Source organism: Triturus cristatus, chromosome 2_2, assembly GCF_964204655.1.
Source record: "Triturus cristatus chromosome 2_2, aTriCri1.1, whole genome shotgun sequence".
NCBI lineage: Eukaryota > Metazoa > Chordata > Amphibia > Caudata > Salamandridae > Triturus > Triturus cristatus.
The window spans coordinates 522,597,598-522,625,160 of record NC_140582.1 but is presented as its reverse complement, the minus strand read 5'-3'; the positions used below and the strand labels follow the sequence as shown (position 1 = coordinate 522,625,160).

The window sequence follows — 27,563 nt, the reverse complement described above, 5'->3', positions numbered from 1 at the left end:
AACTCATTTTCTCTATCATTGCAGCCCCTCTCACTCATCTTTCTTCCCTCCCATCTCTATTTCAACTCACCACTGTGCACCTCACCTCTCTCTAGCTGTCTCTCCAACCTCCCCTCCATACCACTCTGTGTTTCTGTCTACATTGTTACCTCTCTACCCCTTATTTTTACCTCACCTCTCTCAACCTCACCCTGCTCTTTCAACCTCACTGCTAACGTCCCTGTAACTGTGTTCCGTCTATTTCACCGCTCTCTAAGCATCATCCCCTGTTACATCACCCCTCTATCTTTTGCTTCATTTCACTTCTCACTACCTTTCCACTATCTGCTTCACCTCTGTCTACCTAATTTCTTTCTCTACCTCATATCTCTCTCATCAACTCATCTACATATACCAGCCTCATTTCTCTTTGTGGTTACCCAACCTATCAATTTACATCATGTTTAATGTTCTAACTCACCTCTCCACCTCCCTTTTCTCTACATGTTACTTCGACCTAATCTCTATCACTAAATTACTGCTTTCTCACTAACTCATTTTCTCTATCATTGCAGCCCCTCTCACTCATCTTTCTTCCCTCCCATCTCTATTTCAACTCACCACTGTGCACCTCACCTCTCTCTAGCTGTCTCTCCAACCTCCCCTCCATACCACTCTGTGTTTCTGTCTACATTGTTACCTCTCTACCCCTTATTTTTACCTCACCTCTCTCAACCTCACCCTGCTCTTTCAACCTCACTGCTAACGTCCCTGTAACTGTGTTCCGTCTATTTCACCGCTCTCTAAGCATCATCCCCTGTTACATCACCCCTCTATCTTTTGCTTCATTTCACTTCTCACTACCTTTCCACTATCTGCTTCACCTCTGTCTACCTAATTTCTTTCTCTACCTCATATCTCTCTCATCAACTCATCTACATATACCAGCCTCATTTCTCTTTGTGGTTACCCAACCTATCAATTTACATCATGTTTAATGTTCTAACTCACCTCTCCACCTCCCCTTTCTCTACATGTTACTTCAACCTAATCTCTATCACTAAATTACTGCTTTCTCACTAACTCATTTTCTCTATCATTGCAGCCCCTCTCACTCATCTTTCTTCCCTCCCATCTCTATTTCAACTCACCACTGTGCACCTCACCTCTCTCTAGCTGTCTCTCCAACCTCCCCTCCATACCACTCTGTGTTTCTGTCTACATTGTTACCTCTCTACCCCTTATTTTTACCTCACCTCTCTCAACCTCATCCTGCTCTTTCAACCTCACAGCTAACGTCCCTGTATCTGTGTTCTGCCTATTTCACCGCTCTCTAAGCATCATCCCCTGTTACATCACCCCTCTATCTTTTGCTTCATTTCACTTCTCGCTACCTTTCCACTATCTGCTTCACCTCTGTCTACCTAATTTCTTTCTCTACCTCATATCTCTCTCATTAACTCATCTACATATACCAGCCTCATTTCTCTTTGTGGTTACCCAACCTATCAATTTACATCATGTTTAATGTTCTAACTCACCTCTCCACCTCCCTTTTCTCTACATGTTACTTCGACCTAATCTCTATCACTAAATTACTGCTTTCTCACTAACTCATTTTCTCTATCATTGCAGCCCCTCTCACTCATCTTTCTTCCCTCCCATCTCTATTTCAACTCACCACTGTGCACCTCACCTCTCTCTAGCTGTCTCTCCAACCTCCCCTCCATACCACTCTGTGTTTCTGTCTACATTGTTACCTCTCTACCCCTTATTTTTACCTCACCTCTCTCAACCTCATCCTGCTCTTTCAACCTCACTGCTAACGTCCCTGTATCTGTGTTCCGCCTATTTCACCGCTCTCTAAGCATCATCCCCTGTTACATCACCCCTCTATCTTTTGCTTCATTTCACTTCTCGCTACCTTTCCACTATCTGCTTCACCTCTGTCTACCTAATTTCTTTCTCTACCTCATATCTCTCTCATCAACTCATCTACATATACCAGCCTCATTTCTCTTTGTGGTTACCCAACCTATCAATTTACATCATGATTAATGTTCTAACTCACCTCTCCACCTTTCTCTACATTTTACTTCAACCTAATCTCTATCACTAAATTACTGCTTTCTCACTAACTCATTTTCTCTATCATTGCAGTCCCTCTCACTCATCTTTCTTCCCTCCCATCTCTATTTCAACTCACCCTCTCTGATATGCCTTTCCTTGCAGGATTACGAGCAAATACAGCCCAGTTTTAGAAATCCAAAACCCCCTGGAAAGTCCAACCTTAGCCAACTTTCCAACCTGAGTTTGGAAGTCAGATGGACTGTAATCCATGGACCTCCCAAGCTTTTCTTAAGGGTGGAGAGTAAAGAGTGACAATCAGTCCTATGAGACAACAGGATTATTTGCATTAGTGAGTTGCAGAGCCTCTTCCCTGTCATGATCCTTGAAGGAACTCAGGCCAAATGCAGCAAGATGTCATGCCTGCCGAGATCTGTATTCAGATGCGGCAGGGGTGAAGCACACATGGATCAAAGCGGGCGAGGATGGACAGGAAGCTGCTTGGCGTTCTAGTGGTTACATGCCTGCAGCTTCCTGCCGTTGGTTCACTCGCATCTGGTTCTGTGTTTCCTCCTAGTCTCTGCAGTGTTCTCGGCTGCTCTCTCATCGGGATCCTCGAGTGGTCTTCTTGCTTGGGTTCACCTCATCGGATCCAGTCTCCAAGGCTCCTGCTTCATCTGAAATCCAGCTTTTTGGAATCCAGTCATCCCTGCAAATCAAAGGAAAATAAAAGTCGGTTGGAGCAACAGGGTCAGGAAGTTTGAATAACGCGCCTTGGGCACTCACACTTTATAAACTTGCGACAAATTACATTTATCTGATAGTGCATCTTGCTTTTTGGGGATTTTGTAGTGAAACCACTTTCTAGTGAGGACCATACCTATGGACAGAAAGGGAAAAAAAACAATATTATGAAGCTGTGTGCTACTGAAACTACATTATAGTCTCGAGGTTTCCTTTTTCACTGTTTTTTAGGCTCTATATTTGTTGTTTGTTAACTGAGGCTTAAGACTAGAATAATATACATGTTGGAATGTATTTATTTTCTTCTCTATCATTTGTCTGATTTTCTAGTTAGTTCGGTGAGCCTTCTATATGTAAAGAACAGTAAATCCTATGGTATGCTTTGGAATGCAAATAAAATGACTTAAAGTCAGCTATTTCTATTTCATCTACAAGTAGTGTCTTTCTGTTTTTAGACAAACACAACCAACAGTAACTACACTTTCTTCCTGCCAGTAAACGGAAGAGGGGAATTGGTAAGGTATATGGTTACATATAAACTAGATTTATGTTAAGAAACACTTACAGAATTGAGAGATATCTTACTCCTTCTCTTCTTTTTCATGTGGGAAGAGCCTTACCTGGCCTTGGTAGACATTAGCACCACAGCACAGTCTCCGAGAGACAATTGTTTTTCTCTTCCCTTCCCCTCTTACCCATCAATATTGGTAAACTTTGACTATTGTTGGGTTTCCTTGGTCGAGATTGCAGTTGGGAGCTATCATTGTGGCTTCCTATCCCTCCTGGGGAAAATAGGTGAGATTCTGACACAAGATTAATCCCACCTTCTCCACTTGTCCTAATTCCTGTATCACCCTCCAGGAAAGTAGGTAACCCCTGATTGTCATAAGGGAAAGAGGGGGTGTGGGATTAGTGAGAAAAAGAACACTTGTTTTGAGCAAGATAATTTGTAGTAGACCCAAGCTAGACTCAATGAGATTCAGGATTACACAGTGTCAGCGAGGCACAATATGACTGAATATCAAGAGAAAAAACAGAAGAGAGTGAGTGTCAAATATTAAAAGGAGTTTTTTTCTAACAGGTAAGTACTCTAGAAATATTTGAGGTGGCTAAACCTGCGTGAGTTGTCACATCGTTGTAATTAGTCCCCTAGCAAACTCAGAACTGAAGTCAAGTGGCAGTCTGCTCCACCAGAAAGCTGAATCGTTGTCACCAAACCAAAAGGGGAAATCTCCTGCCTGGTCAAAAACAGGTTCCTAGTCACAAATATACAGTAGCCAACTCAAACTACTAACATTCATCCAAAAACTAAGAAAGGAGTCTGGAAAAGGAAGAGAGAGAGAAGGTAGACCAAGGGAACTAATAAAGGGGAAAAGCAAAAAAGGTGTAAGAATGTAATTATAGGAGCAAACTGTAATGTGGAGGTAGTCTAAACAATTGATATTGCCAGACACAGTCTTCTGTATCTACTAACCCTTTACTGACTGTATTCTCTGTCCTGGAAGTCAACTACTGGCCTACATTGGCTGAGGCAGTTTGTTTCAGACCCTTCTCTGGAAGCTGTTGTCGTCCATGACTGTAGTCTCCATTGCCTGGTTCTCCATCTCCTCCATGTGGTATGTTTTCTAACTGTCTTCTGTGGTGTCTTACCACCAAACTTGAGATTTCCCTATAAATAAACACATACAAGAAATTATCCACACTATATATTTAAAGGCTTTAATATATTAATGCCCTAAACTATTGCAGAATATATGAAGAAATGTTACTATGAAAATAAACATAACAGTGGTAATAAAACAGAGTATTAAACAATATAATAAAAGAATTGCAACATTTAGATGATGTTCATTGAATTAACGCATTGAATGATGAACTTCAGGCTATGGTAAAACCCACTCTCTTCTAGCCTCTAGCTTAACTTCTTAGTACTGGAGATCCCATCTGAGTTTCTTAGGTGACCTCTGACACTCATACTGTAGCTGAATAACAACGTTGTTTTCAGTCAGTTGCTGTACATTGAGGAGGTCACAGTCTATGTTTATTATGGCTTTCTGGAGCTGAGAATACATATATAAGCTCTGACAGCACGTGGCCTTTATTTATTAATTTTGCAGTACACAGTTTGAATAAATCTCCCAAGGAAATCTGAAGATGTCTCTTCTTTAAGTTGTGTCTATACCAAACTTAAATATTCTTTTTTGGTAATTATGAAATGACTAGATTTCATAACTTATGATGTAGGATGCAAAAATTGCTTAGAGATGGTGATTATGGGACATACCCTTGGCTTGTCAAAAAAACTTAAGATGGAACCGGCGGTTCCACATGTCCATCACTTTAGAATTTATTGCCTCGTTTCTGATCCTAGTGAAATAGAAAGGGGTAAGCTTAAGTGTTCAGTTAAGAATCTTTTCCCAGGAACTATTCATGATGGGAAACAATCCAATTATTCTCTGCCTTCTCCTAACAGAATCAATAGATCTAGGGATGAAAGGATCAGTGTGAAGCAATATTTCTATTAGGCCATCTGTGTAGTGAGGTGTAGTGTTGACTGGTGAATAGACTAGTGTCTGTCCCCTGTCATGAAAAATTCCTTTGCTACCTAGTCGTGCCTGCATCCATGTTATGCTTCATTGATTGTAGTCAAATTCAGCTTTGTTGATTTGGTATAGCTAGAGAGCATGGAATAACAGACATCCATAAATATTCAGGATAGGATGACATACCTTTTCTTATCCTTACACCTAAATAATTCAGGCACCAGGATATAATTCTGCTTAAAAGCACCGATCTTAAGGCCAAACATTCACATATAGTGTGTGTGTGGCTTTGTGCCAGAGACAAGAAAAATTATCATATGCCTGCAATGTAAAACCCAGGGGCCCGATTCACAGAACTAACTTAAGACAAAATCCTAAACTTACTACCATTTTGGTATTCACAGAAGGCACTTACTAATTTTGGTATTCACAGAAAGCACTAACTCATTTCGGTATTCACAGAAGTTAGGAGTCCTAACTTTAGGACTCCTAAATACCTTCTGTGAATACCGAATGTCTTAAAGTTAGGATTTTTCTCAGTTTAGGAGTAGTACAGTTAGGACTCCTAACTTTAGTACTCCTAAACTGAGAAAAATCCTAACTTTAAGACTTTCGGTATTCACAGAAGGCATTTAGGAGTCCTAAAGTTAGGACTCCTAACTTCTGTGAATACCGAAATGAGTAGGTGCCTTCTGTGAATACCAAAATGAGTAAGTGCCTTCTGTGAATCCCAAAATGATAGTAAGTTTAGGATTTTGTTTTAAGTTAGTTCTGTGAATCGGGCCCACAGTGTTTACTATGTACAAACCACGTGGTGTCAATCTATCTGATACACATCTGACATACAATAACTGAGGGGCAGTCACCCACCTCTCACTGTGTGCCAGTGGAGTCTCACCTAGCATGCATGGATTTCGGTTTGGCCCAATATTCTACATGTAGAAGTTAAGAGCAAAGTACACTTATCAGCCTTTGCTGTAAGGATTGACTTATGTATTCTCCTCACAACAAATTGCGTAGCTGTTATTAAACATGGTGTTAAAAGTCAGCACTAAACTAGAGTGACCAAAGTTAGGTCTCATCTAATCGGCAGTATTTCAAATAAGTGCACACATACCCCCTTTTTTGCACTAGTGTTGACATCTTAATGGGGTCCTTGAAAGCTAGCCATATGGAATTAGCTGCACGTACTGTTCCTAGATCACTGTTCCATGAATTGAGTATCTAAAATTATATCTAAATCAATTATAATTCTGGAATTGGTTGGATAATTTCAGTGAATATTACTTCTAACTCAGTTCATTTGCTAAATTGTCAAGTGTAATAATGTAAGCCTTTCATTTTATAACCAAACTCCCAAAGCATAAGTTTATTTCTGAAAAGCAAAAAATCTAATGGCTCCCACACCACACCCTGGAAGTTTTCTCTCCTCTGGGTGTGGGGTCATTATTGTTAGGTCTCGGCCTGGCGAAAGCAGTGCATGCGCTGCTCTGCCATGCATTGGCCTTTTGGAATCGATACGATTCCAGAGTGCACGCGGGGAGACAAACAAGACAAAAGATGTGCACGAGGGGATTGGATGCGCTACTGGCGGCGTGATACACTGGGGACTTTTTTTCTCGCCACCAGTAAAGGGAGTCCCCGCATGCACATCTTCTGTCCCTCCCATGACGGGCCGCGCTTGTTTACATTAGCAGTTTGGTAACAAATAGTCAGTCTGGGAGTGAGCAGTGGCACAAGAAGCTGCATTCCGCGTGTCAGGTTACACACAAGAGCACTCTCACCTTTCTCTTCTGCCTCGTGGAATCTCGGGCAGGGGTGGCACCATGTCTGTGATCTGTGAGCCCAAGCTTTCTGGTACGCCACTACCCTTTGTCAGCTGACTTCGAGGCCTCCACTATCTCCGGATGCAATTCGGCGGTGAAGCCAACGCCGTTTCGGCTGTTGCACTCTCGGGTCCAGCCACGAGACTTCCAAAACTCAGTTTTGCAGCAGCCCGGCTATGCCAATGCTTTTCTGTATAGCGCTTCGTACCATGATGCAGGTGTCAAAGCACTTTTGTGAATCCTTGAGGTAAGATCTTTCGAGGTTGACAGTGTTAGTGCAATTTAGTTGTAGGATCAAAGTTATCATTTATAACCCCTCAAGGACGCAGACTCAAGGAAGTAACTTGGCTGTAAAATTATATGCACTAATAAATTACTCTTAATGAAAAGAAAAGTTGGTCGCATTAGCCATAGTATCTTTTCTACTTTTAAATAACTGCATGAAAAAAAGCCAATTTACATTTTTGTTTTACTAAACATGGCGTTTTATAATATTCTATTCCATATATTCATTCTGAAACATATTGGGTTTTTGGCATGAGTTCTTGTAGCGCATGCTTGTAACTGAGTGACCTCTAGGCAGTTGAGTGAATTTACAGGATACACCTGGTGCTTGGTAGTTAGGGGTACTGAATTGAGAGTGGTGGTAGCTGAAGTTCTTACGCTGTAGTGATGCCAGACTCTCTCTAGGCCCTCCAATGGTTGTCCCTGTCTCGGGCCTGGTGTACCACCCACGCAGAGCTCATCAATGCCTATTTCTCTTCCTGATCACCCCTACATCTTCTCACACGCACCATCAATGCAGAAAACTACATGAGAGTTCACACTCAGTGCTGCCCCCTCCATTCCTTGGCCTCTCCGTTGAGGTTGTGTTGAAATGTAACTTCTTTTATACCTGCTTTATTATAACATAAATATCCTTTGTATTTCTTTCATCCTTTTACCTTCTGTTGGTATTTCCCTCTTTCCTTCCTTTGATTCACCGCTCCCCCCCCTGCATTCCATTGTTCTTGGAATGTTCGGGAGCTCACCTTAGAATGTTGGTGATAGAGATTCAGTCGCTGTGAGGTAACTTGGAGGTGTAAGTTGGATAATAAGTGCCTCTTCTACCTTCGCTTGGCCTGGAAAGTATTATTACAGGCTGCCTGATTGTTTTTCGACTAATCCCGCAGTTCCTATCCATCTTTAGCCCTCACAATAGATCGATATTGCTGAATATCTTGCATGATATGGTTGGGATGCCTCATTTTTGTGGACGCTAAGAAGAATAGGCATTGCCAGAGTGGGGAACCAGTAACATTAAAGGTGCATGGCATGTTGCACCAGACTAGGCCTGTCCAACAGTCATCATTTTTTTTAAATTCTGTGCCAGGGGCCGCATCAGGTGTTGGTCGTTCTGTGAAGTTTCCATTACATGTTCCCTAGCAGTGCCTGGTCGTCGCTCGCTTGCTGCCCCCCAACTCCCATCACACCAATTTGCTGCATGTCTTTAAGAGAGCCCCTCCTCTCTGTAACCCCGGTGACGGACGCACAGTGTATATACTAAAGTGATTTACTGTGTTTGCGCGTATACTTTGAAGATCGGGCCGCACCGAGTGGTTTTAACATAGGGGCGGGAGTTGGGTCATGTCAGCTGGGTTAACTGGCTGTGAATTGTTCCTGTATATGAACACTGGTGGCCTTTGAGATCTGCTCACTGTACTACGCTTCCACAAGTGTGACCAGGCACGCGCCACAGAGTGAGAGACCTCGTGACTCCGAGTTCACCTGGACTTGATTGTTAGTTTTGGCCTAGAGACCGCTTTTGTGGTTTCCATATTTTCATGTAATACAAAGAAATACATAAAAGTACACCTATACAAACATAAAGGTGATTAAGGATTAGCCTTCCTAATCAAAGGATTATTAGGTTGTCATTAACACTTTGTTTCCTTTTTCCAAGTTATACAGCATAGGGCAGTGGGTCAACCTGCTTAAGCCATTATCTTGTACTGTGAGGGATTGCACTTGAACTGATCACATGTGCACATCCGCCTGAAAAAGAAGTACGCCTCAGTGGCAGGCTGGTAGACCCAACACTTTGCCAGTCCATATAAATTTCCATTGTTTAGCCTCTATTTTGAGTCCCCCTTATGTGTTTAACATATGTCTTCAGGTTACAGTAACTTAACGCCAATATTTGTTTTAATAAGGATCACATTTTCCTGTAAAGTGTGTTCAAATTAAAGAGTTTCTATACCTGTTTTACGAGCACATGGCTGGGAGAAAATGCGTCTACTAATGTATCATCAACACCATATGCAGTGACTATTATTTTTGTACTTATTTTAATGAAAATGTACGGCAGGCAGATGGCTATCAAGTTTGGGCAAGATTATTTTTTATTTGCGTTTCTTTTTTTTGGTATATTCTTAAAATAAAGCAATAACCCTACAAGCTTCCCATGGCCAGACTGCTGACACACCGCTGCTGACACGCCGCTACTGACACGCCGCTACTGACACCACTGCTGACACACTGCTGCTGACATGCTGCTGCTGACACCACTGCTGACACATCACTGCTGACGCACCACTGCTGACATGCCGCTGCTGACACCACTGGTGACACACCGCTGCTGACACGCCGCTGCTGACACACCACTGCTGAGACATCACTGCTGACGCACCGCTGCTGACATGCCACTGCTGACACCCCGCTGCAGACACCACTGCTGACACACCACCGCTGACACACCACTGCTGACACACCACCGCTGACATGCTGCTGCTGACACACCACTGCTGACACACCACTGCTGACATGCCGCTGCTGACACACCAATGCTGACATGCCGCCGCTGACACACCACTGCTGACACACCGCTGCTGACACCACTGCTGACACCGCTGCTGACACCGCTGCTGACACGCCACTGCTGACACACCACTGCTGACACGCCCCTGCTGACACACCCCTGCTGACACACCACTGCTGACACATCTCTGCTGACACGCCGCTACTGACACCACTGCTGACACACCTCTGCTGACACACCACTGCTGACACGCCGCTGCTGACACACCACTGCTGACACATCGCTGCTGACACAACGCTGCTGGCACACCACTGCTGACACATCACTGCTGACACATCGCTGCTGACGCCGCTGCTGACACACCACTGCTGACACATCACTGCTAAAGCCGCTGCTAACACACCACTGCTGACACACCACTGCTAGCACACCATTGCTGACACACCATTGTTGACACGACGCTGCTGACACACCACTGCTGACACACCACTGCTAACACACCGCTGCTGACACACCGCTGCTGACACACCACTGCTGACATACCACTGCTGACACCACTGCTGACACACCACTGCTGACACACCACTGCTGACATGCCGCTGCAGACACCACTGCTGACACACCACTGAGGACACACCGCTGCTGACGCCACTGCTGACACACCACTGCTGACACACTTTCCTCTTAATCATGGGATTCTCAGTGCTGCACGACGATATCATGACACAGGTGTCCAGCTTTCAAAGTTAGCAACCTTGTCAATAGATCACATCTCCACTCCCTACTGTGATCAACACACACACACACATCAATTCTTATTGATCATAACAGACAAAAGTGCACAAAAAGAGCGCACCAACATTCTGCTGCCACAGAGAATATTGTAGCCTGCTTATTTGTTAAATCACTTTTATTTATGGGTTTTGTAAAGTGCTACATTTTAAATGGATGCCTAGTCCTAACACTGAGAGAACAGGGCAGCCACACATGACATATGGGTGGGTTTAATTGTTTTGCTGATCCACAAGTAACCAATTTTGAGATCCCTGATAGTCATGAGGGGTCATACATTGCAAATTCCACAACGTGGTATGCAGTCTTGCGGTTGTAAGTTGGATGGAAAAGCCTGGAATATGGAGCCCATCTGGCAATACCCACTCGTAACTTGACAATTTGACCTTTTCAGTAAAATCTGATGATGAAGTGACCTAGGAGCCAGTGTAGGAGTCCGTTCAAGGTCATCAGACCATGAGCTGAGTAGAAGAGGTTTTCAGATTTGTTTCTCGGAGAGCTGAGTCTTGTAGAAGCAGGGTTTCTCTCCTGAATGTTTTGCAATTCGAGAATGAAAATCCTAGAAGACAGGATTTCACCATCGATGCACCCAGAATCTGGAACAATAATCTCATAGTCATTAAATTGTGTCTATCTTCCTCCAGTTAACTGACAACACATTTCTTCGGAGATCCCCCAAGTCGACAGAAATCTGCACATTATAGAAGGCATTTACTCACTGACTAAGATGGACCCATACAGTGAGCTACAATGCCATATATGAAGATTTGAAATTGCTATGCACGTAATCTGCTGTGGTATTACCTACGAATATCTAAATTTGGGAGAAAGTTTTGGCTAAAATGACAAAACATTTTAGTTACATCTCTGGCTCACTTTGCAACTGGATTCAAGCTAGCCTGGCTGATAAGGGGTGTTACCCGAAGCCGGACCACGATGCCTGTTTCTGGTTCAGGGAGGACCTGGCCTGGCCGTTCGGGTTGGACTGTTCCCATGAGGCACAGGGTCAAGCTTGATTTACATATGGCTGGGTCCAAACTGGGGTGGCAAAGTGAGCAAAAGAACAAAGATGGATTCAACCCAAATCTGTGACTGGGGGTGAGTATCTGAAAGGTTTCAGCACTCTGTCCATCATCTCTTTGGGCCCGATTCACAGAACTAACTTAAGACAAAATCCTAAACTTACTACCATTTTGGTATTCACAGAAGGCACTTACTCATTTTGGTATTCACAGAAGGCACTTACTCATTTCGGTATTCACAAAAGTTAGGAGTCCTAACTTTAGGACTCCTAAATGCCTTCTGTGAATACCGAAAGTCTTAAAATTAGGATTTTTCTCAGTTTAGTAATAGTATAGTTAGGACTCCTAACTTTAGGACTCCTAAATGTCTTCTGTGAATACCGAAAGTCTTAAAATTAGGATTTTTCTCAATTTAGTAGTCCTAAGTTTAGGACTCCTAACTTTAGGACTCCTAAATGCCTTCTGTGAATACCGAAAGCCTTAAAACTAGGATTTTTCTCAGTTTAGGAGTCCTAAGGTTAGGACTCCTAACTTTACAACTACTAAACTGAGAAAAATCCTAATAAGTCCTGGAAATGCACTCACAATTCAGGGCTACATTTTAGTATCCATATTTCATATGACAGTTCCTGCATTCTTCTGTTGCAAGGTGGACTTCCCGTCAAGGATATTTACTCCTGAAGTGGCTCCTCCAGGCTCTCTTGGGGTTCTACAATCTCCTCAACACAGGCCATAATACTGCTGGTAGGCAGAACTAGTTGAGGATAGTTTCAACATCAAAATTATAAGATGTGAAACAGTGAGAGTCAGATGTGACAGGTATTAGAGCTTTTCAGAACTCTGCTCATTGAGTACAGCAGTAATTAATATGGCCTTGTTGTGATTATCTAGCCTCTTAATAATTCAACTCCTTCTGTAGAATGTATTGGTATTTTTATACATTATATTAATATATGTTGCAATGAAAAATTTTGGTTGTGAAAAAAATAATTCAAAATTTTAGATCTACATAGGATTTCTATTAATAGAGACAGATATATCCATCTTTTGTCTCCTGTCTGACCGCACCTATTTTATTATTATTACTATTGAGTGTTTATCTAGTGCGTAGCTACCTACCAGGGTTTCCCAGCACTTTGAGTACAGGAAGACCAACCTAATGGAGCTAAAAGAGCAGAGTCTTTAATTCCTTGTGGAAGATTGAAAGGGAGACACAGGTTCTCAGGGATTCGAGGAGGGAATTCTATAGCTTGGGGCTGAGGAAGGAGAAGGATCAATTGCATATAGAGGTGTATCTAACTCTTGGGACAGTGGAAAGGGATTGATTGCTTGAACGTAGAGTGCGAGCAGGATGGTAGGGAGTCATCAGGCTTTGTAAGTACAGCGGTCCCAAGCAGGTTCAGATTTTGTGCATAAAACATGTTGCTTTGAAGTTTATTCGCTTGTCTACTGGGAACCAGTGGAGTTGGCGAAGTAGCCCAGATTCTGAGGAATATTAAGAGAGGTGGAATAAGAGCCTCGCTGCGGAGTTCTGAACCACCTCTAGATGTCTTATTGTTGCCTTGCCTGCACCTAGCTAGAGGATGTTGCCATATTCGAGTCTGGATAATATCATGGCCTGAATGACTATTCTTTGAGCAGAGAAAGGAAGTATCCACAAGATTTTCTTAAGCTACTTCATGATAGCAAAGCATGAGGGGGCATCTTTGGCCACATGTAGCTTTGTAGACAGGCTAGATTTGAGCCAGAATCCCAAATCCTTGACACTAATGGTGGGAGTAGGTGGTATTCCCAGTGTTCCAGGCCCATGTAGAGGCGCCAAAAGCCGATGACTCTTCCCCAAAACCATAACCTTGGTTTTGTCTCTATTTAGTTTCAGGGAGTTGGTATTCATCCAAGTGGAGTCAAGACCAAGGCAGGAGTTAGGATCCTCCGAGTTGACTTCCTGTCTCGACAATAAGGATAAAATGATCTTAATGTAGGCACTGACAATCTCCGCTCTATCAAATGCATCAGGACGTGGACTCTTCTGTTGACAGGTGTATCAGTCATAGTTTTTTTGTAAAGGGTAGGTTTGAAATTCTATTTTTCACTTATGATGCAAATTCATAATGAAACATAGGCTAAAATATTTAACAGATATCAAGTTTTACTGAGTACTTTATAGATGGAGATCAAGTTTTGAGCTTGATGTTTATTATTAGTTCATTGCAGCCTGACCATAAAACAGCAGTTAGAATGTTTGTCTGTTTCTGACACACTTTGTAAAGACTGGTTATTTTCATATTTTCAGGGGGCTGACATATACATGCAAAGAAGTCGAAGACATTAATAATGGAAAGAAACATGGCATGAAAGAATGGATATCGTTTTTGAATGCAAACAAATACAGGCAGGAACGTATCAGGAAGGAGAAGATGCAGGGATCCCAGAAAAAGTAGGTGTACCTGGTGCCCAGACATACTTCATAAGTTTCAACTGTTCTGTGCACAGCTCAGTCATTCCTCAACTGAGGGCTTGTTTGCAAACAGTTGCCCCAGCTGCTCTCTATAGGGCATCCTTTGTTGGGTTTTTAAAGTGTATCAAGGATATGTTATGGTAACCCATACAATACAGACAGGCGTGGCATGGTATATTCAGTAGCAGGTGGCAGGGAAGGAAAGTAGAGGGGCGGGGAAAAGGGGGTGGGGGTGGTGCTGGGGGGATTACAAAAGAAAAAAATTAATGTACTTACATTCTCGCTACGTCCGCAGCCGCCTTTCCTCTGTCGCGTAGTCCCTCGTCTCTCGGGAACCAGGAAGCTTCCAGGCTCCCTCCTTGACTTATCACAACACTACAATGCAGTGCTGTAATTGGTCTGAGAGTTGTAGCTCAGAGCCAAGATGGGACCTGGGAGGGTATGCATGTTTCTCACCAGGCTGTGTTATGCAGCCTGGTGAGGAACATGTAAAGTGCGCAGGACTGCTTGGCTGGCCCGAGGCGGCCATCCAAGCAGTTCAGTGCACTTTGGAGTGTGCAGCAACCACTCCTCCTCCCAGGCGCCATGGGCGCCCAGTCCCACCCAACCTGGCCGGAAAAAAAGAAAATGATAATAACAGAAATAACTTCTGTTATTATCATTTCATTTTTTTACATTGCTGCGCAAGCAGTGGGGCGACACTCCTCTGCCTTAGCGGAGGAGCCGCCACTGGGTATATTGTATTGAAGATCCAATTATACAGCCCTTCCTACCTTTGAAAAAGCAACAGACGGGGACACCCTGCACAATGGGGTAGTGTTGTAATTGAAAGTGTTGAACTGCAACGTGGCTTACATGGGTAGCATTTTAGTGTTGTGCATGACTTCTCACAACCCAACGAAGTGTTGCCAGACTAGTGGTCATTCTCCTTTGGGAGCCTTGCCTTCAGGAGCTTGAGAATGGCTTGTGTGTGAGCTCTTGCTCAAAATGTTGGGCTGCTGGGCCTAACAGGAGCAGATGGAATTTAGGGGCCCGATTCACAGAACTAACTTAAGACAAAATCCTAAACTTATTACCATTTTCGTATTCACAGAAGGCACTTACTCATTTTGGTATTCACAGAAGACACTTACTCACTTCGGTATTCACAGAAGTTAGGAGTCCTAACTTTAAGACTCCTAAATACCTTCTGTGAATACCAAAAGTCTTAAAATTTGGATTTTTCTCAGTTTAGGAGTCCTAAAGTTAGGACTCCTAACTTTACTACTACTAAACTGAGAAAAATCATAATTTTAAGACTTTCGGTATTTACAGAAGGCATTTAGGAGTCCTAAAGTTAGGAGTCCTAACTTTACTACTACTAAATTGAGAAAAATCCTAATTTTAAGACTTTCGGTATTTACAGAAGGCATTTAGGAGTCCTAAAGTTAGGACTCCTAACTTCTGTGAATACCAAAATGAGTAAGTGCCTTCTGTGAATACCAAAATGGTAGTAAGTTTAGGATTTTGTCTTAAGTTAGTTCTGTGAATCGGGCCCTAGGTCTTTTAAAGATTGAGTAGTTTCTGGTCAGGTTTTCAGCCTTGATTGCCCTTCTACTTTTTTCCTTGCTCGCAGGTTCTATTTATTCAGCCGTAGGCAGTTTCTTTGCCTTAAAAAAATCTACTCATGTCACCAATTGGATCCAATGGCACAGTGAGCAAGATACCCACAACTAGTCACTACTGTGGTCAATTAGGATGTTGTATCAATCACACAAAAGGTAATGGGTGGTGTTAGACCTGGCATCCTTGTCTTTTTGCCTCTACCTCTTGTATTTTTGACTGTATGCTGGACTTCGTTTTTGCTGGTTTGTGTACTCTGGGTAATCTACCACTGCTGATCAGTGCTAAAGTGCAAGTGCCCCCTGTGTAAATTGGGATTATGATTGGTTATCCATGATTGGCATATTTGATTTACTGGTAAGTCCCTAGTAAAGTGCATTGTGTGGGCCCAGGGCCTGTAAATCAAATGCTTGATTGCCAGGCCCCAAACTGTGTGTGAGAGGTAGGACATGTGCTGGTATGTTTTGCTTGTACTGATAGTGAAATACTGCCAATTTTGTTTCTCATTATTGCAAGGTCTATATCGCCCATATATTATCATTGGAGCTGCCTTGAAACATCTTACAAAGTATAATTGAGATTTGGAGTTTGGGTTCCCTGAACTTAGGATTTAAATGAACATTTTTTAGTGAAGTTGGTTTGTAAATTGTGTGTTTGAAAATGCCACTTTTAGAAAGTGGGCATTTTCGTGCTTTACCATTCTGTATCTTTGCGTGTCTGTGGAATCAATGTCTGGTTTAGACTGATAAGGGTTATTTGTGCATTCACTCTAGATAGTCACACAAAAGGAGCTGAGGTATGCCCTGAATATCCTGATGGCCCATCACTAGGCTGATGGGCATTGGTTAGCTAGAGTGGTGGAAGGAGTTTGCACCGTCACCTGAATAGGGCTCTGCTTGCCCTCTCACAATGCTGTCTCCAACCCCTGTAGTGTGTCTAGAGCCAAGGCAAGGCAAGGCAGGTTCTTGTGGACAACAAAGGCTTTCCTTTGAAGTATGCCTGCTTCAAAGACCAAAAGGGGTATAAGTATTGGACCTGTAACCCCACATTTTTAGAACCCTTCTGGACTGAGGACTCTGCCAAGAAGAAGAGCTGTCAGGTGAAGTACTGCCCCTTTGTGGTGTGTTGCTTTGCTGGGTTGGCCTGCAGTTGCTGCTTCTGCCTGTATGCAGGGAAAAACTGGATTTTGCTTTCTTGTATCCTGCTTTTTCAATGTTCTCCAAGGGCTTGTGTGTGCTTGCCTCCTGTTGGAAGTCCCACGGCCATCAAAGACTTCATCTGCAGAGCCCCTGAATACCTCTATTGAGAGTTTGACCTGCCAAGTCATGCTAATTCCTGTTCTGGGCCCTTGGGAGGCTGTCTGACTGCTTTAAAAATTCAAAATCCATGCATTGCCCTTCCAGCACTGTTTTTCCAGACAAAAGCTTGCCATGTGGTTGAAAAACCAACGCATCACTGGAAAACTGCGATAGTTCTTGTTCGCGGCCAGAAGAACAGCCGCAGCCCTAGTCCAGAGCTCTGAGTCTCTGATGTCCGAGACCCCCTGTCCTACTTTCCTGCAGGCCCTGCTGTGCGGCTAAAGGAATCAACGCATCACCTGTCTGCAGCTGTGGAAATCGACAACAGTGCCTATTTCACAGCCACATATTCCAGTTGGGGTGGATTCTCTGGATTACTGTATGTCTTATGTACAAATGCTTTACACATTGCCTCCGAGATAGGCCTGACTGCTCGTGCCAAGCTACCAAGGGAATGGGCAGAGGTTCTCTTGGGTGTGTATCTTCCTTACACTGACTAGAAGGAGGGTGCCTAGTTGGACAGGGTGCCTACCACTTCCAACTAGAGACCCCCATTTCTAAAAGGAGAAATACTTGCAAGCTCTGTAACCGCTGGCAAGCACTCAGGGAAGCATTCCAATTCATTATCGTTTGCCACTGTGCCACTCTAGGCAAATGCCCACCTTTTGCCTTATTACCCTACTACGTAATGCCTTAATGAACCATGGGAATGACCAGATGTGGGTCACTTGCTCACTGTGCCATTGTATCAAAGTTATACCTCACTGACTGAGCCTAACAAAACCCAAACTGTCCTGGGGATGCTTGTGCTCCCTTCTGGAGGGTTCCCACTTGGCAGTTCAGGATGGACTGTTCCCATGAGGAGTAGGGTCAGTTCTTATTTGTATAAGGTGAAGCCTTTGTCTAAAGTGGCACCATGGTTGAAAAACAATGAGTTGGAATGCTGCAGTGCCACTCAGAGTGATTGCCAGTGGTTAGCCTATTTGCAAGCATTCCTCTCATCAACTTTTTGTGTAGTTAGTTAGCAGAACGTGCAGTGTCTGGAAGGTGGATGGGGTTAAATTGATATGTTGAAGTAGGGCATGTGGATCACAGGAGGTGATCTACAAGCACTTTTGAGGCAGGGATAGAGAGAAGGAGTGGGAGGAGGCTCAAGGGTGGATGGCAGGAGTTGGAAGGGTAGGAAAGAATGATTAAATGTTTAGAGAAATACAGTGGTGGGTGTGCAGGAGATGAGGAAGGGGGAGATTACCAAAATAGTGAGGATGGAGAAGGGAGAGGAGGTGTTGATATGGTTGGTGAAACGTGGTAATGGTGGATGTGTACAAAGGCATGAATGATGTAGAGGTGTATCTATTGTGATAGATTTGGGGGTCTCTTGTTGGCAGAGGTAGGTACCTTTGACAAATAGGGACCCTTGCGTCTAGTCAGGGTAAGGGGGTACACTCCTAAAATAACCCGTGCTCACCCCCTTGATAGCTTGGCACGAGCAGACAGGCTTATCTCAGAGGCAGTGTGTAAAGCATTTGTGAGCTCATATAGTAATCCAGTAACAACACTACAGATGGACACCACACAGGTTTTATATAAAAAATAAGTATTCTTTATATAGATTTAAAACATGACCTTAAACGACAAAAATCCACAATACTGTTACTTAAAAATGGTAGTTTTAGCTTAGTTCTCTTTTAGATCTGAAATGCAACACTCAGAGTTCAATGCAACTTAAGATGCGACACGCAGGGCAACGAAAGTGTTGCAGGGAAGTTGATGTGGTAAGTCCTTACACGCAAAGGTGGTGATGCATTGAAGATCTGGTGCAAAGAAACTAAGATGGCGTCTTCTTGTTGATGCGACACTCTTCTCCGATGTGGCGAGATGTCTTGGCTCGATGCGTCAGTTGTAGCGGCGACACCCTTGTCCAATGATGCGACGACAGCGGCTTTGGCGGGGACACTCTTCTCCAATGATGCAAGACGCTTTCGCTCATGCAACAGCTGCAGCAGCGACACCCTTGTTCAGTGATGCGATGACAGCGGCTGCGACGGCGGCACGCTTCTCCGTGGATGCGAGGTGCTTCTTGTGATGCGGTGCAATGCAACAGCCCCAGTGGCGACACCCTTGTTCAGTGATGCGAAGGCAGCGGCTGCGACACGCTTCTTCTTCTTGAGTCGGGCTTCCAGCCCCTTGCGACACGCAGTCCCTCAGAAGGCCCACATTCAGCTACAGGCACTAACTCTTGTGGAGCTGGTGGTTGAAGTCTGTTGTCCCTGAGACTTCAGCAGGAGGCAAGCTCTTCTCTCATGCCCTTGGAGATCCTTTACAAGTTGAATAAAGTGCACACAAAGTCCTTTCTCCTTTGGCATTCAGGCAACCACTGCAGGCCAATCCCCCAGGTTCAGGGATAGTCTCTCCTCAGTCTCTCTGGTTCCACTCCTCCGCAAAGGTTTCTTCTTGTTCCCAAAGTGATCTAAAGTTCTGGGGTCTGGGTCCCCCTTTTTATACACAGTTTATCTTTGTTCTCTGAAGGCAGAGATGCCTTTGCCTAGTCCAAACCAGTTCTGGTCAGTCCTGGAGCACTTTGTTTACATGACTCCTTCTTTCCTTTCAGAGTGCAGGGTAGAGACATCAGACGCACCACAGGAGGTGGAGCCAGCATTGTGGAAGGAAGGCACAGCCCTATTCATGTCCCAGGTGCAACTCCTCCCTCCCATCTACATGCAGATCTCTCTATTCACCACTGACTCGCCCTGTCTCCTGGAATTCCCCAGCCCTGTCACTCAAACTCCAGACAAGGAATACACAGCCTAGCAGAGGCAGGTTTGAATGGTTAGACAAGAAAATACCTACTTTCTAAAAGTGGTATTTTCAAACACTGAATGTTAAAACCAACTTCACTAAAATATGAATGTTATCATTCTGAGTTCAGGCATACTAAAACTCGAATTTCTACCATGTTCCCTGAGTCAGTTAGGATTATAGGATGTGAGAATCAAACTGTCCATTCTGGTCTATGGGGAACAGGTACCCTTGCAATAGTGAAAAACGAAATTGGCTATAATTCACTATTAGGACATGCCACACACACCAGGGCATGTCCTACCTTATACTTACAATGCACCCTGTTCTTGGGCCTACCATAAGGATGTCTGATATGAAGAAAAGGAAGGTTTAGGGACTGGCACTTACCCAGTCAGCATGACAGAACCAGACTGCATGCAGGCTCTGCAATGGAAGGCCTTAGACACACTTTTACAGGCTGTTTCTGTGAGTGGCACAACCAGTGCTGCAAGCCCACCAGCAGTGTTTGGATTACCAGCCCTGGGCACTCCTGGTGCACTGTACTAGGGTCTGACAGGTAAACCAAACCAACCAATCATGGAATCACTAATTCATACATCAATTTACAATAGGGAGAGCATATGCACTTTAGCACTGATCAGCAGTGGTAAAGTGCCCAGAGTCATAAAACAGCCAACAACTGGTCAGAAAAAATATAGGAGGAAGGCAACAATTTCAGGGATGACCCTGAAAAAAGGGCCTAGTCCAACATATTGTGATTGGGTGTGCAAGAGATTTTTGCTAAGAGAAGAGAGTGTGGGAAAGGGGTGGTGATAGAACGTGACAAAAGACTATGAAGGTTTAAGTTGTAGGTGGCATAGAGAGAATTAAGGAATGGGGTGAGAATTTCAAAAGTAGATAGAGATGTGGAACTACAATAGAGTAAAGGAGGAGTGGTTAGTGACAAAGTTGATGATAATGTGGATGCCCAATGCACAGGTAGCATGGTGCTAAGGGTAGCTACTGGGGGAAGGTGGGCAATATAAATCAACTAGTCGATTAGAAGAATAATAGTTTGGTGAGGCACCTAGAAGCATTACTAGATCTTAGGTAGCACTAGTAATATAAGTGTAATGCTTCACAGCATTACCTAGTCACTTGGACTTTTCCCTTTTTTCAAGACTTACTGGTCCTCAAAACATGCTCAGATTGAAAGGTGCTGCACACCACGGCAGAATTAAGTCCCAAAGCGGCACTTTTGGGGATACTGGATGGCTGGGCCGACAACAAACATCACAGGATATTTGCAGGACTAGGATACCTAATAGCCAAATGAGATATAGCCCAGAACTGGAAGTCCCCTGACCTCCCCCCCACTATGTCTGCCTGGTGTAGGGGGATACACTTTTGCTGCAGGGAGAACATGAAATATGTAAATAGAAAGGCTGTGCCAAAAAAAACACTTCAAGATTTGGGGCTCATGGACCCCATACTCTTTGTAAACCAAGAACTAACACAACACATTTTGAATTTGAACAGCAACATGTGTAATGATTTATACTTGGATTGAAATGGGTGTGTGCTACTTGCTTGGCGATGTTTTTACAATTATTACCATCACCGTGAGCACTAGAAAACACATTCGAAATACTAGCGGTGCAGGAAACCTTTGCTGATCTGTAACCAGGAACTAGGTGTCCCAGTGTTCTGTGGGGCTAAGGAGGCCCTACACACAAGATGATGGACGGAATGTTGCACATTGGCAAAACATTCACACCCAGTCACAGATCTGGGTTTAATCCATGGTTATTTTGCTCACCACGCCACCTCAGTTCAGACATGGCCATATGCAAATCAGTCTTGACCCTGTGCCTCATGGGAACAGTCCAGCCCGAACTGCCAAGCCATGTCTTCCCTGGACCAGAATCAAGCATACTAGGACCGGTTTCGGGGTTTCACCCCTCTTCATCCAGGATAGCTTGACTCCAGTGGCGTAGTGAGCACGGGACCCACATCTGGGCATACCCTTCCCACATAGGGCAAACAGCAAAACACACAAGATGATGGACGGAATGTTGCACATTGGCAAAACATTCACCCCCAGTCACAGATCTGGGTTTAATCCATCGTTATTTTGCTCACCACGCCACCCCAGTTCAGACATGGCCATATGCAAATCAGTCTTGACCCTGTGCCTCATGGGAACAGTCCAGCCCGAACTGCCAAACCATGTCTTCCCTCACTTTGCCACTGGATTCAAGGTAGCCTGGCTGATGAGGGTTATGAACCCGAAACCGGTCCCAGAATGCTTGTTTCTGGTCCAGGGATGACATGGCTTGGCAGTTCGGGCTGGACTGTTCCCATGAGGCACAGTGTCAGACTGATTTGCATATGGCCATGTCTGAACTGGGGTGGTGGAGTGGGCTAAAGAATGATGATGGATTAAACCCAGATCAGTTGACTGGGGTTGAGTGTTTGATTTGCTCAAACGCTCCGTCCATCATCCCCTTTGGTATCGCTAAGGAGATCACCATGAGCACAATAAAGTGCATTCCGAATACCCATGGCGCTGGGAACTTTTTGTTCTGTGGGACTAAGGTAGCCCGGCCTATCATCGCCGCACCGGCTGGGGATCAATGTGAGCACTATAAAGTGCATTCCTAATACCCGTGGTGGGGGCTGTGAGCAGACCGAACGAGGCTGGAATGAGCCACATTGTTTTTCGGGAGGAACCCCCTCAGTCTAAGGTAAGATTCTATTGTCACTATTTTTGTGTCTTATTAACTTGTTTGCTACAACATGGGGAGGAAAAAGCATACCCTCCAATCCAAACAAGGTGTATAGGGTACCTCTTCATCACCTTTGATTACATCCTGCCTATCATCTGCTATGGGGGCAATTTCCACAGAAATCAAAAATGTAATAGACACAGTCCAAAATCTGATTCTGGACTCTTTCATTCATTTGGGAACCTCTCAACCGAGTCCTGATAAAGTACTGTCAAAAGAGTGCACTAATATTCAACCATGCATACTTTCAAAAGGCCAGCAATTAACCACTCCTGCCCATGCCAAAACCACCAATCATTGCATTCTGCATGATTTTCAAGCAGATGTCACTATTATTGTTGTAAGCTGTTCCTCTGCAAGGGCATTAAAATCTCCTCCTCAAAAACTAAAGTAGAATGATGGCAAGATTCAAGAGGGGGCAACCAAGTCCAACATCCCTAATCCCAAAATTATAGCTCCATCCAAAAATATAGTTACTTCTGGAGCTGTTCCTCGAGTCGCTGATTTAAGCACTGCTTTACTGGAAACCATTAAACACTTCTTTGAAAATATGGAGCCTCTAATAAAAAATCAGAAAATTGTAGTGACGCAATTAAAACTCTTTGATGACAAAATTCAAACCCTCGTAGATAGTCAGAGTAATTTTATCCTGTTGCATCCTGAATCTACCCTCTTCACCGAATATAAAAAAGAACCTCCCCTCCACTGAGAACCCTTGCTACTAAGTAAGTCATTATGCAAAGCGTGTCAACTAGTTGTATGCCTAGAACCACAAAGGGTCTTACTACTGACCCAAATCACAGTGGCTGGTTGTCCCGGACCAACATCAGACAGCTGCAAACATGAGGCAGACCTCTGAAAATAATGAGCAACTGGCTCATCTGGCTCATATTCTACTACCACCAGAATGCTCACCCTATGTTTTAAGAATAACAGGTGTCTCCCCTTTGGATCTGAGTTTTTTATTAGAACCTCCATATTTTCAAAGAAGTGTCGTAAATAAAATATTACGCGTTCTGAATTTCTATATATCAATATGATCATGCATGAAGCAAGAGGCTGAGTCCGTGGTATCAGGTTCAACAAGGGCTTTATTCAAATAACTCGAGTTATAGGGAGAATAGTTCCATCACCACAAGGGATCAGGACCAGGATTCTCAAAAAGATATTCTCAAACTTTATTCACAGAGTACAGTATATATATGTTTGTAATAATATACGTAAGCAAGAGTGCTTCAGGCGGAGCAAGAGAGAATGAGATAAGAGCATGTGGGTGTGTAAGTAGGCGTGAAGGTGGGCGTCCACTTGATGATAATAGGTAAGTGTCATAGGTGGGTGGATGCCTAGAGGGGGTTGCGTGATCAGCTGGAACTTTACTGGAACTTTGCCTTACTTGTGCTCAACTCGAGCATGACGTGTAACTGACGTGTGAAAGGGTTGCTATGCAACCAGGGAGTCTAGAGTCTGGAAATGAGGCCTTCAGTGTCAGGGCGACCAGCACATCTTGTATTATCTGATATCTAAAGTCTGGAGCAGGGACTGATACGTGACATAGGTTGCCCATCACCAAGGGCCAATGTGGCATTTATTTCTTCGTTTACTGCTGAAGTCTTACATGGGGGCTATGGGCTTTTCACTGACGTGAGCTTTGTAATCGCACAAAAAGAGACAGAAAGGCTAGGCTTTCTCCTTTGCAGATGGGTCATGTTTATCCCTCCTTCTCCAGGCAGGAATGTGGTTTCGGTAGGAGTAAGCAGATAACCGTGCTCAATACTGTCTCGGACAGGGCCCCTTTGGCTGAGGCCCAAGTGTGCAAGGCCAAGGATACGCAGCTACAGCTTTCAGAGCGTTCTGAGGCCTGAAACCTCTTTTCGGCTCTGGCTGAACCACAATAATGGAAATGCGGGAAAACACGATGCAAAACGTGTAGGCCTCAGAGCAGATTTGTCGTTTCTCTCATGGGAGACTGGATTATGGCAGGCCACGTTATAGCATAAGCATCATGATAGACAGGCCATGGAGGGGAAATACATAGGTTACATGTATGTGCACATGAGTGGTGGGGAACACACGGGGACACATAGGCCTTATAATATTTTATTTTCCTCATTCCCTCCTTGTCCCCTAGTGGACCCTCATGTCATATCTATTCTCATGAGACAGTCAATCTGTTCTTGCAGCATTATTTTTCCATTTTCAATGCGCTGTAAATGGGGATGTGGAACACATGCAGTAGCACACAGGCCGCAAATGGCTGGGCCACACTGCAGACATAGGCAACAACTGAATATCATCAGTAGTATTAGTCCACAGACTGTCAACACTTTCCATCCCCATGCTGATATTATTTCCCAGAGCCAACTGGACCAAGTCCACGTGCCTGGGTCTTGGTGTATGCTTTGGGCAATCTTGTGGAGTCTTGTTATTGCTTTGTATACAGACGGTGCGTTATTAGGTATGAAAACGCAACAGCTGGAACCGATGACTCTACAGGCCCCGCCCCTATCCGCTAGGATGACGTCAAGAACAAGACGATTCTGAAGAACGACCATTCTCATAGCAGACTGTTCCTGGGTCAAGTTCCCCAGGGCTGATGCAGTCTCATTAGCAACTGTTTCTAGAATCCTTGTTAGTCTGCGGATAAGTTTACTATTCTGGACGGGACCTATGAAGAAAAAGAATCCTTTGTTTAAATCTGTATATTGTTCCCAAGCTATTTCAGTCTGGTCAATGCCAGAGGCATCGAGCCCTCGTCTGTGTCTGATAAGTGCTAGTTGGAGATTTCGATGATAGTTCGATGGGGCCAAGAAAACGGGCGGTAAAAGGAATGATATATAGCACGTCCCACCCCAATCTAAGGGCAGTTGTACATAGGCTGTCTGGCCACAAATAAAGTAGGTGTGTCGTGATGCTCTGAAGTAAGACTTTCCTTTGTCTTTAAACACCAGTATAGTGTTACACTCGCTGTGCCCCAAATGTACAGAGCCTTCTTTTCTGACACACAAGTTCCCTTTTACTGGCAGGACTGTGATTGAGGATGGACCTAAATTGTGTATGGGCTTAACATTCAACACTATAAAGTCGAGGGTCGCATTTCCTTGCAGATACTCTTCATTTTCTAGATCTGTACCTTTCCTTTGGGGAAGACCTTCTTCATCTGGGAAACATGCTTTATTCATGACTTTATTCAAGTTACCCCATACCCAGTCGCCCCTACACTCCTTGTCTTGACATTCTTTGGCATCACCGTTGATGGATGTCATTAAGGCAAACCATGCTCCGCAAGAACCATTATGGGAGAATGGAAATGGGAAAAGAGGCAACACTCCCTTCACCTTCTGATACGGGGGAAGTCGGCCACAGACCCAGCAGTCTGTAGCATTGCTAGTCTGATGTGAATGGTGCAGCATTTGAATAAAGGTATTGTTGCGTAAGGCAAGTCGATATGATAGCTCATGGGATGGCAGATCACTAAATGTGTGCTTTATGGTATCATTAGTAGAAGAGTGTAAGAGTGAGGCAATAGGAGGAAAAATAGCATGTAGTATTAAGCTGATACATATCATCGTGATGCACAGAAGAAATAAAAAAATCAAAGTCACTATACATCTACCACGTAATATTTTACAGTATTTGCTTTTCATCTTGCTCTTTTTCTCATCCGTAGTATCCAAGATCTTATGCAAGCCAGAATACATGTTCAACCGCTTCACCACCTAGTGGACTTAATTGATCAAACGGGTTCTGACTTTTTAGATCTAAGTTTAGCTTTGTACTCCTGCTGGGGAGTCTCCTCTAGTAAAGGGGGCTCAAAGTCTGAAGAGTTTATGTCCTTTTTAAACGAATCGTTATTTCCAAAGTAGCGTTTACAATGATGAAGATGAACCCATCCTTTCCGTCCTTCGACTTTAACAGCGGTCCTCGTGGTCAGTAATACCAACTTGGGCGTCTTCCACCTCGGCTCAAGAGGACTCGTTCTATCAAAGTTCCGTATGACTACATAATCCCCAGGAACGAGGGAATGTTCCTTGACCTGGGTGTTGTCAGGGAAGGCGGCAGCAACCTGCGAACGACAAGAGAGTAGTGCAGACATCAAGGAAGCCAGGTAATCTGTCAGCATGTTACTATCAACATCAGTGATCTTTTTAGGCATTGGAGTGCCCCACATATTCGGTGGTCTACCAAAGACCACTTCATAGGGAGATAAGCCTGTTCTAGAATGGGCTACCATTCGCATGTAAAAGAGGGCAACGGGCAGGGCTACCATCCAATCTACACCTTTGTCTGCGCAAATCTTTGCTAGTTTTATCTTTAAGGTCTGATTATGTCTTTCTACAAGGCCTGCTGCCTCAGGATGTCGTACACAATGGAATTTCCAGGTATACCCTAACAGAAGGGACACCTGTTTCATGAGTTCAGAGGAGAAAGGCTGACCGTTGTCGGAATATACGACACGCGGTAATCCATAACGTGGGAAAAACTCTCGCACCAATTGTCTGGCGGTAGTTACAGCAGTATAATCAGGGACTGGATAGGCCTCTGTCCATCTTGATAGGGAACATACTACTACTAGGACATATTTGTAACCTCTGCATCTGTCTATTTGGATATAATCCATTTGGAGGACTTCAAAAGGATGGTCAGGTGGATGGAATCCACCTTGTTCCATTGGGATGCCTTTACCTGGATTGAATTGGCAACAGATCATACATGTTCTGACCTTTTGTTTCGCTGCTGCACGCAGGTGCTTGTTGAACCATATATTCTGTAAGCTGTCTAGCATTGCTTTCTCTCCTAAGTGTGCAGGACTATGTGCAGTATTGATAATCACTTGTACCATCGCATCAGGAAGAAACCATGTTTCT

The 27,563-nt window shown here is 44.0% G+C and overlaps 1 protein-coding gene across 6 annotated transcripts in view; it reads left to right on the top strand.

Moving 5' to 3' along the window:
* IQCM (IQ motif containing M) overlaps window positions 1-27,563 on the top strand; it is a 1,338,699-nt gene that overhangs the window by 763,083 nt on the left and 548,053 nt on the right. For 5 of the 6 annotated variants that reach the window (XM_085641647.1, XM_085641643.1, XM_085641645.1 and 2 more), the window contains one exon: window positions 14,064-14,207. The exons of the other annotated variant lie outside the window; for it this stretch is intronic. In XM_085641647.1, the coding sequence (XP_085497773.1) occupies window positions 14,064-14,207 (144 nt within the window). The remainder of the gene's footprint in view (window positions 1-14,063; window positions 14,208-27,563) is intronic. 6 annotated transcript variants of the gene reach the window in all.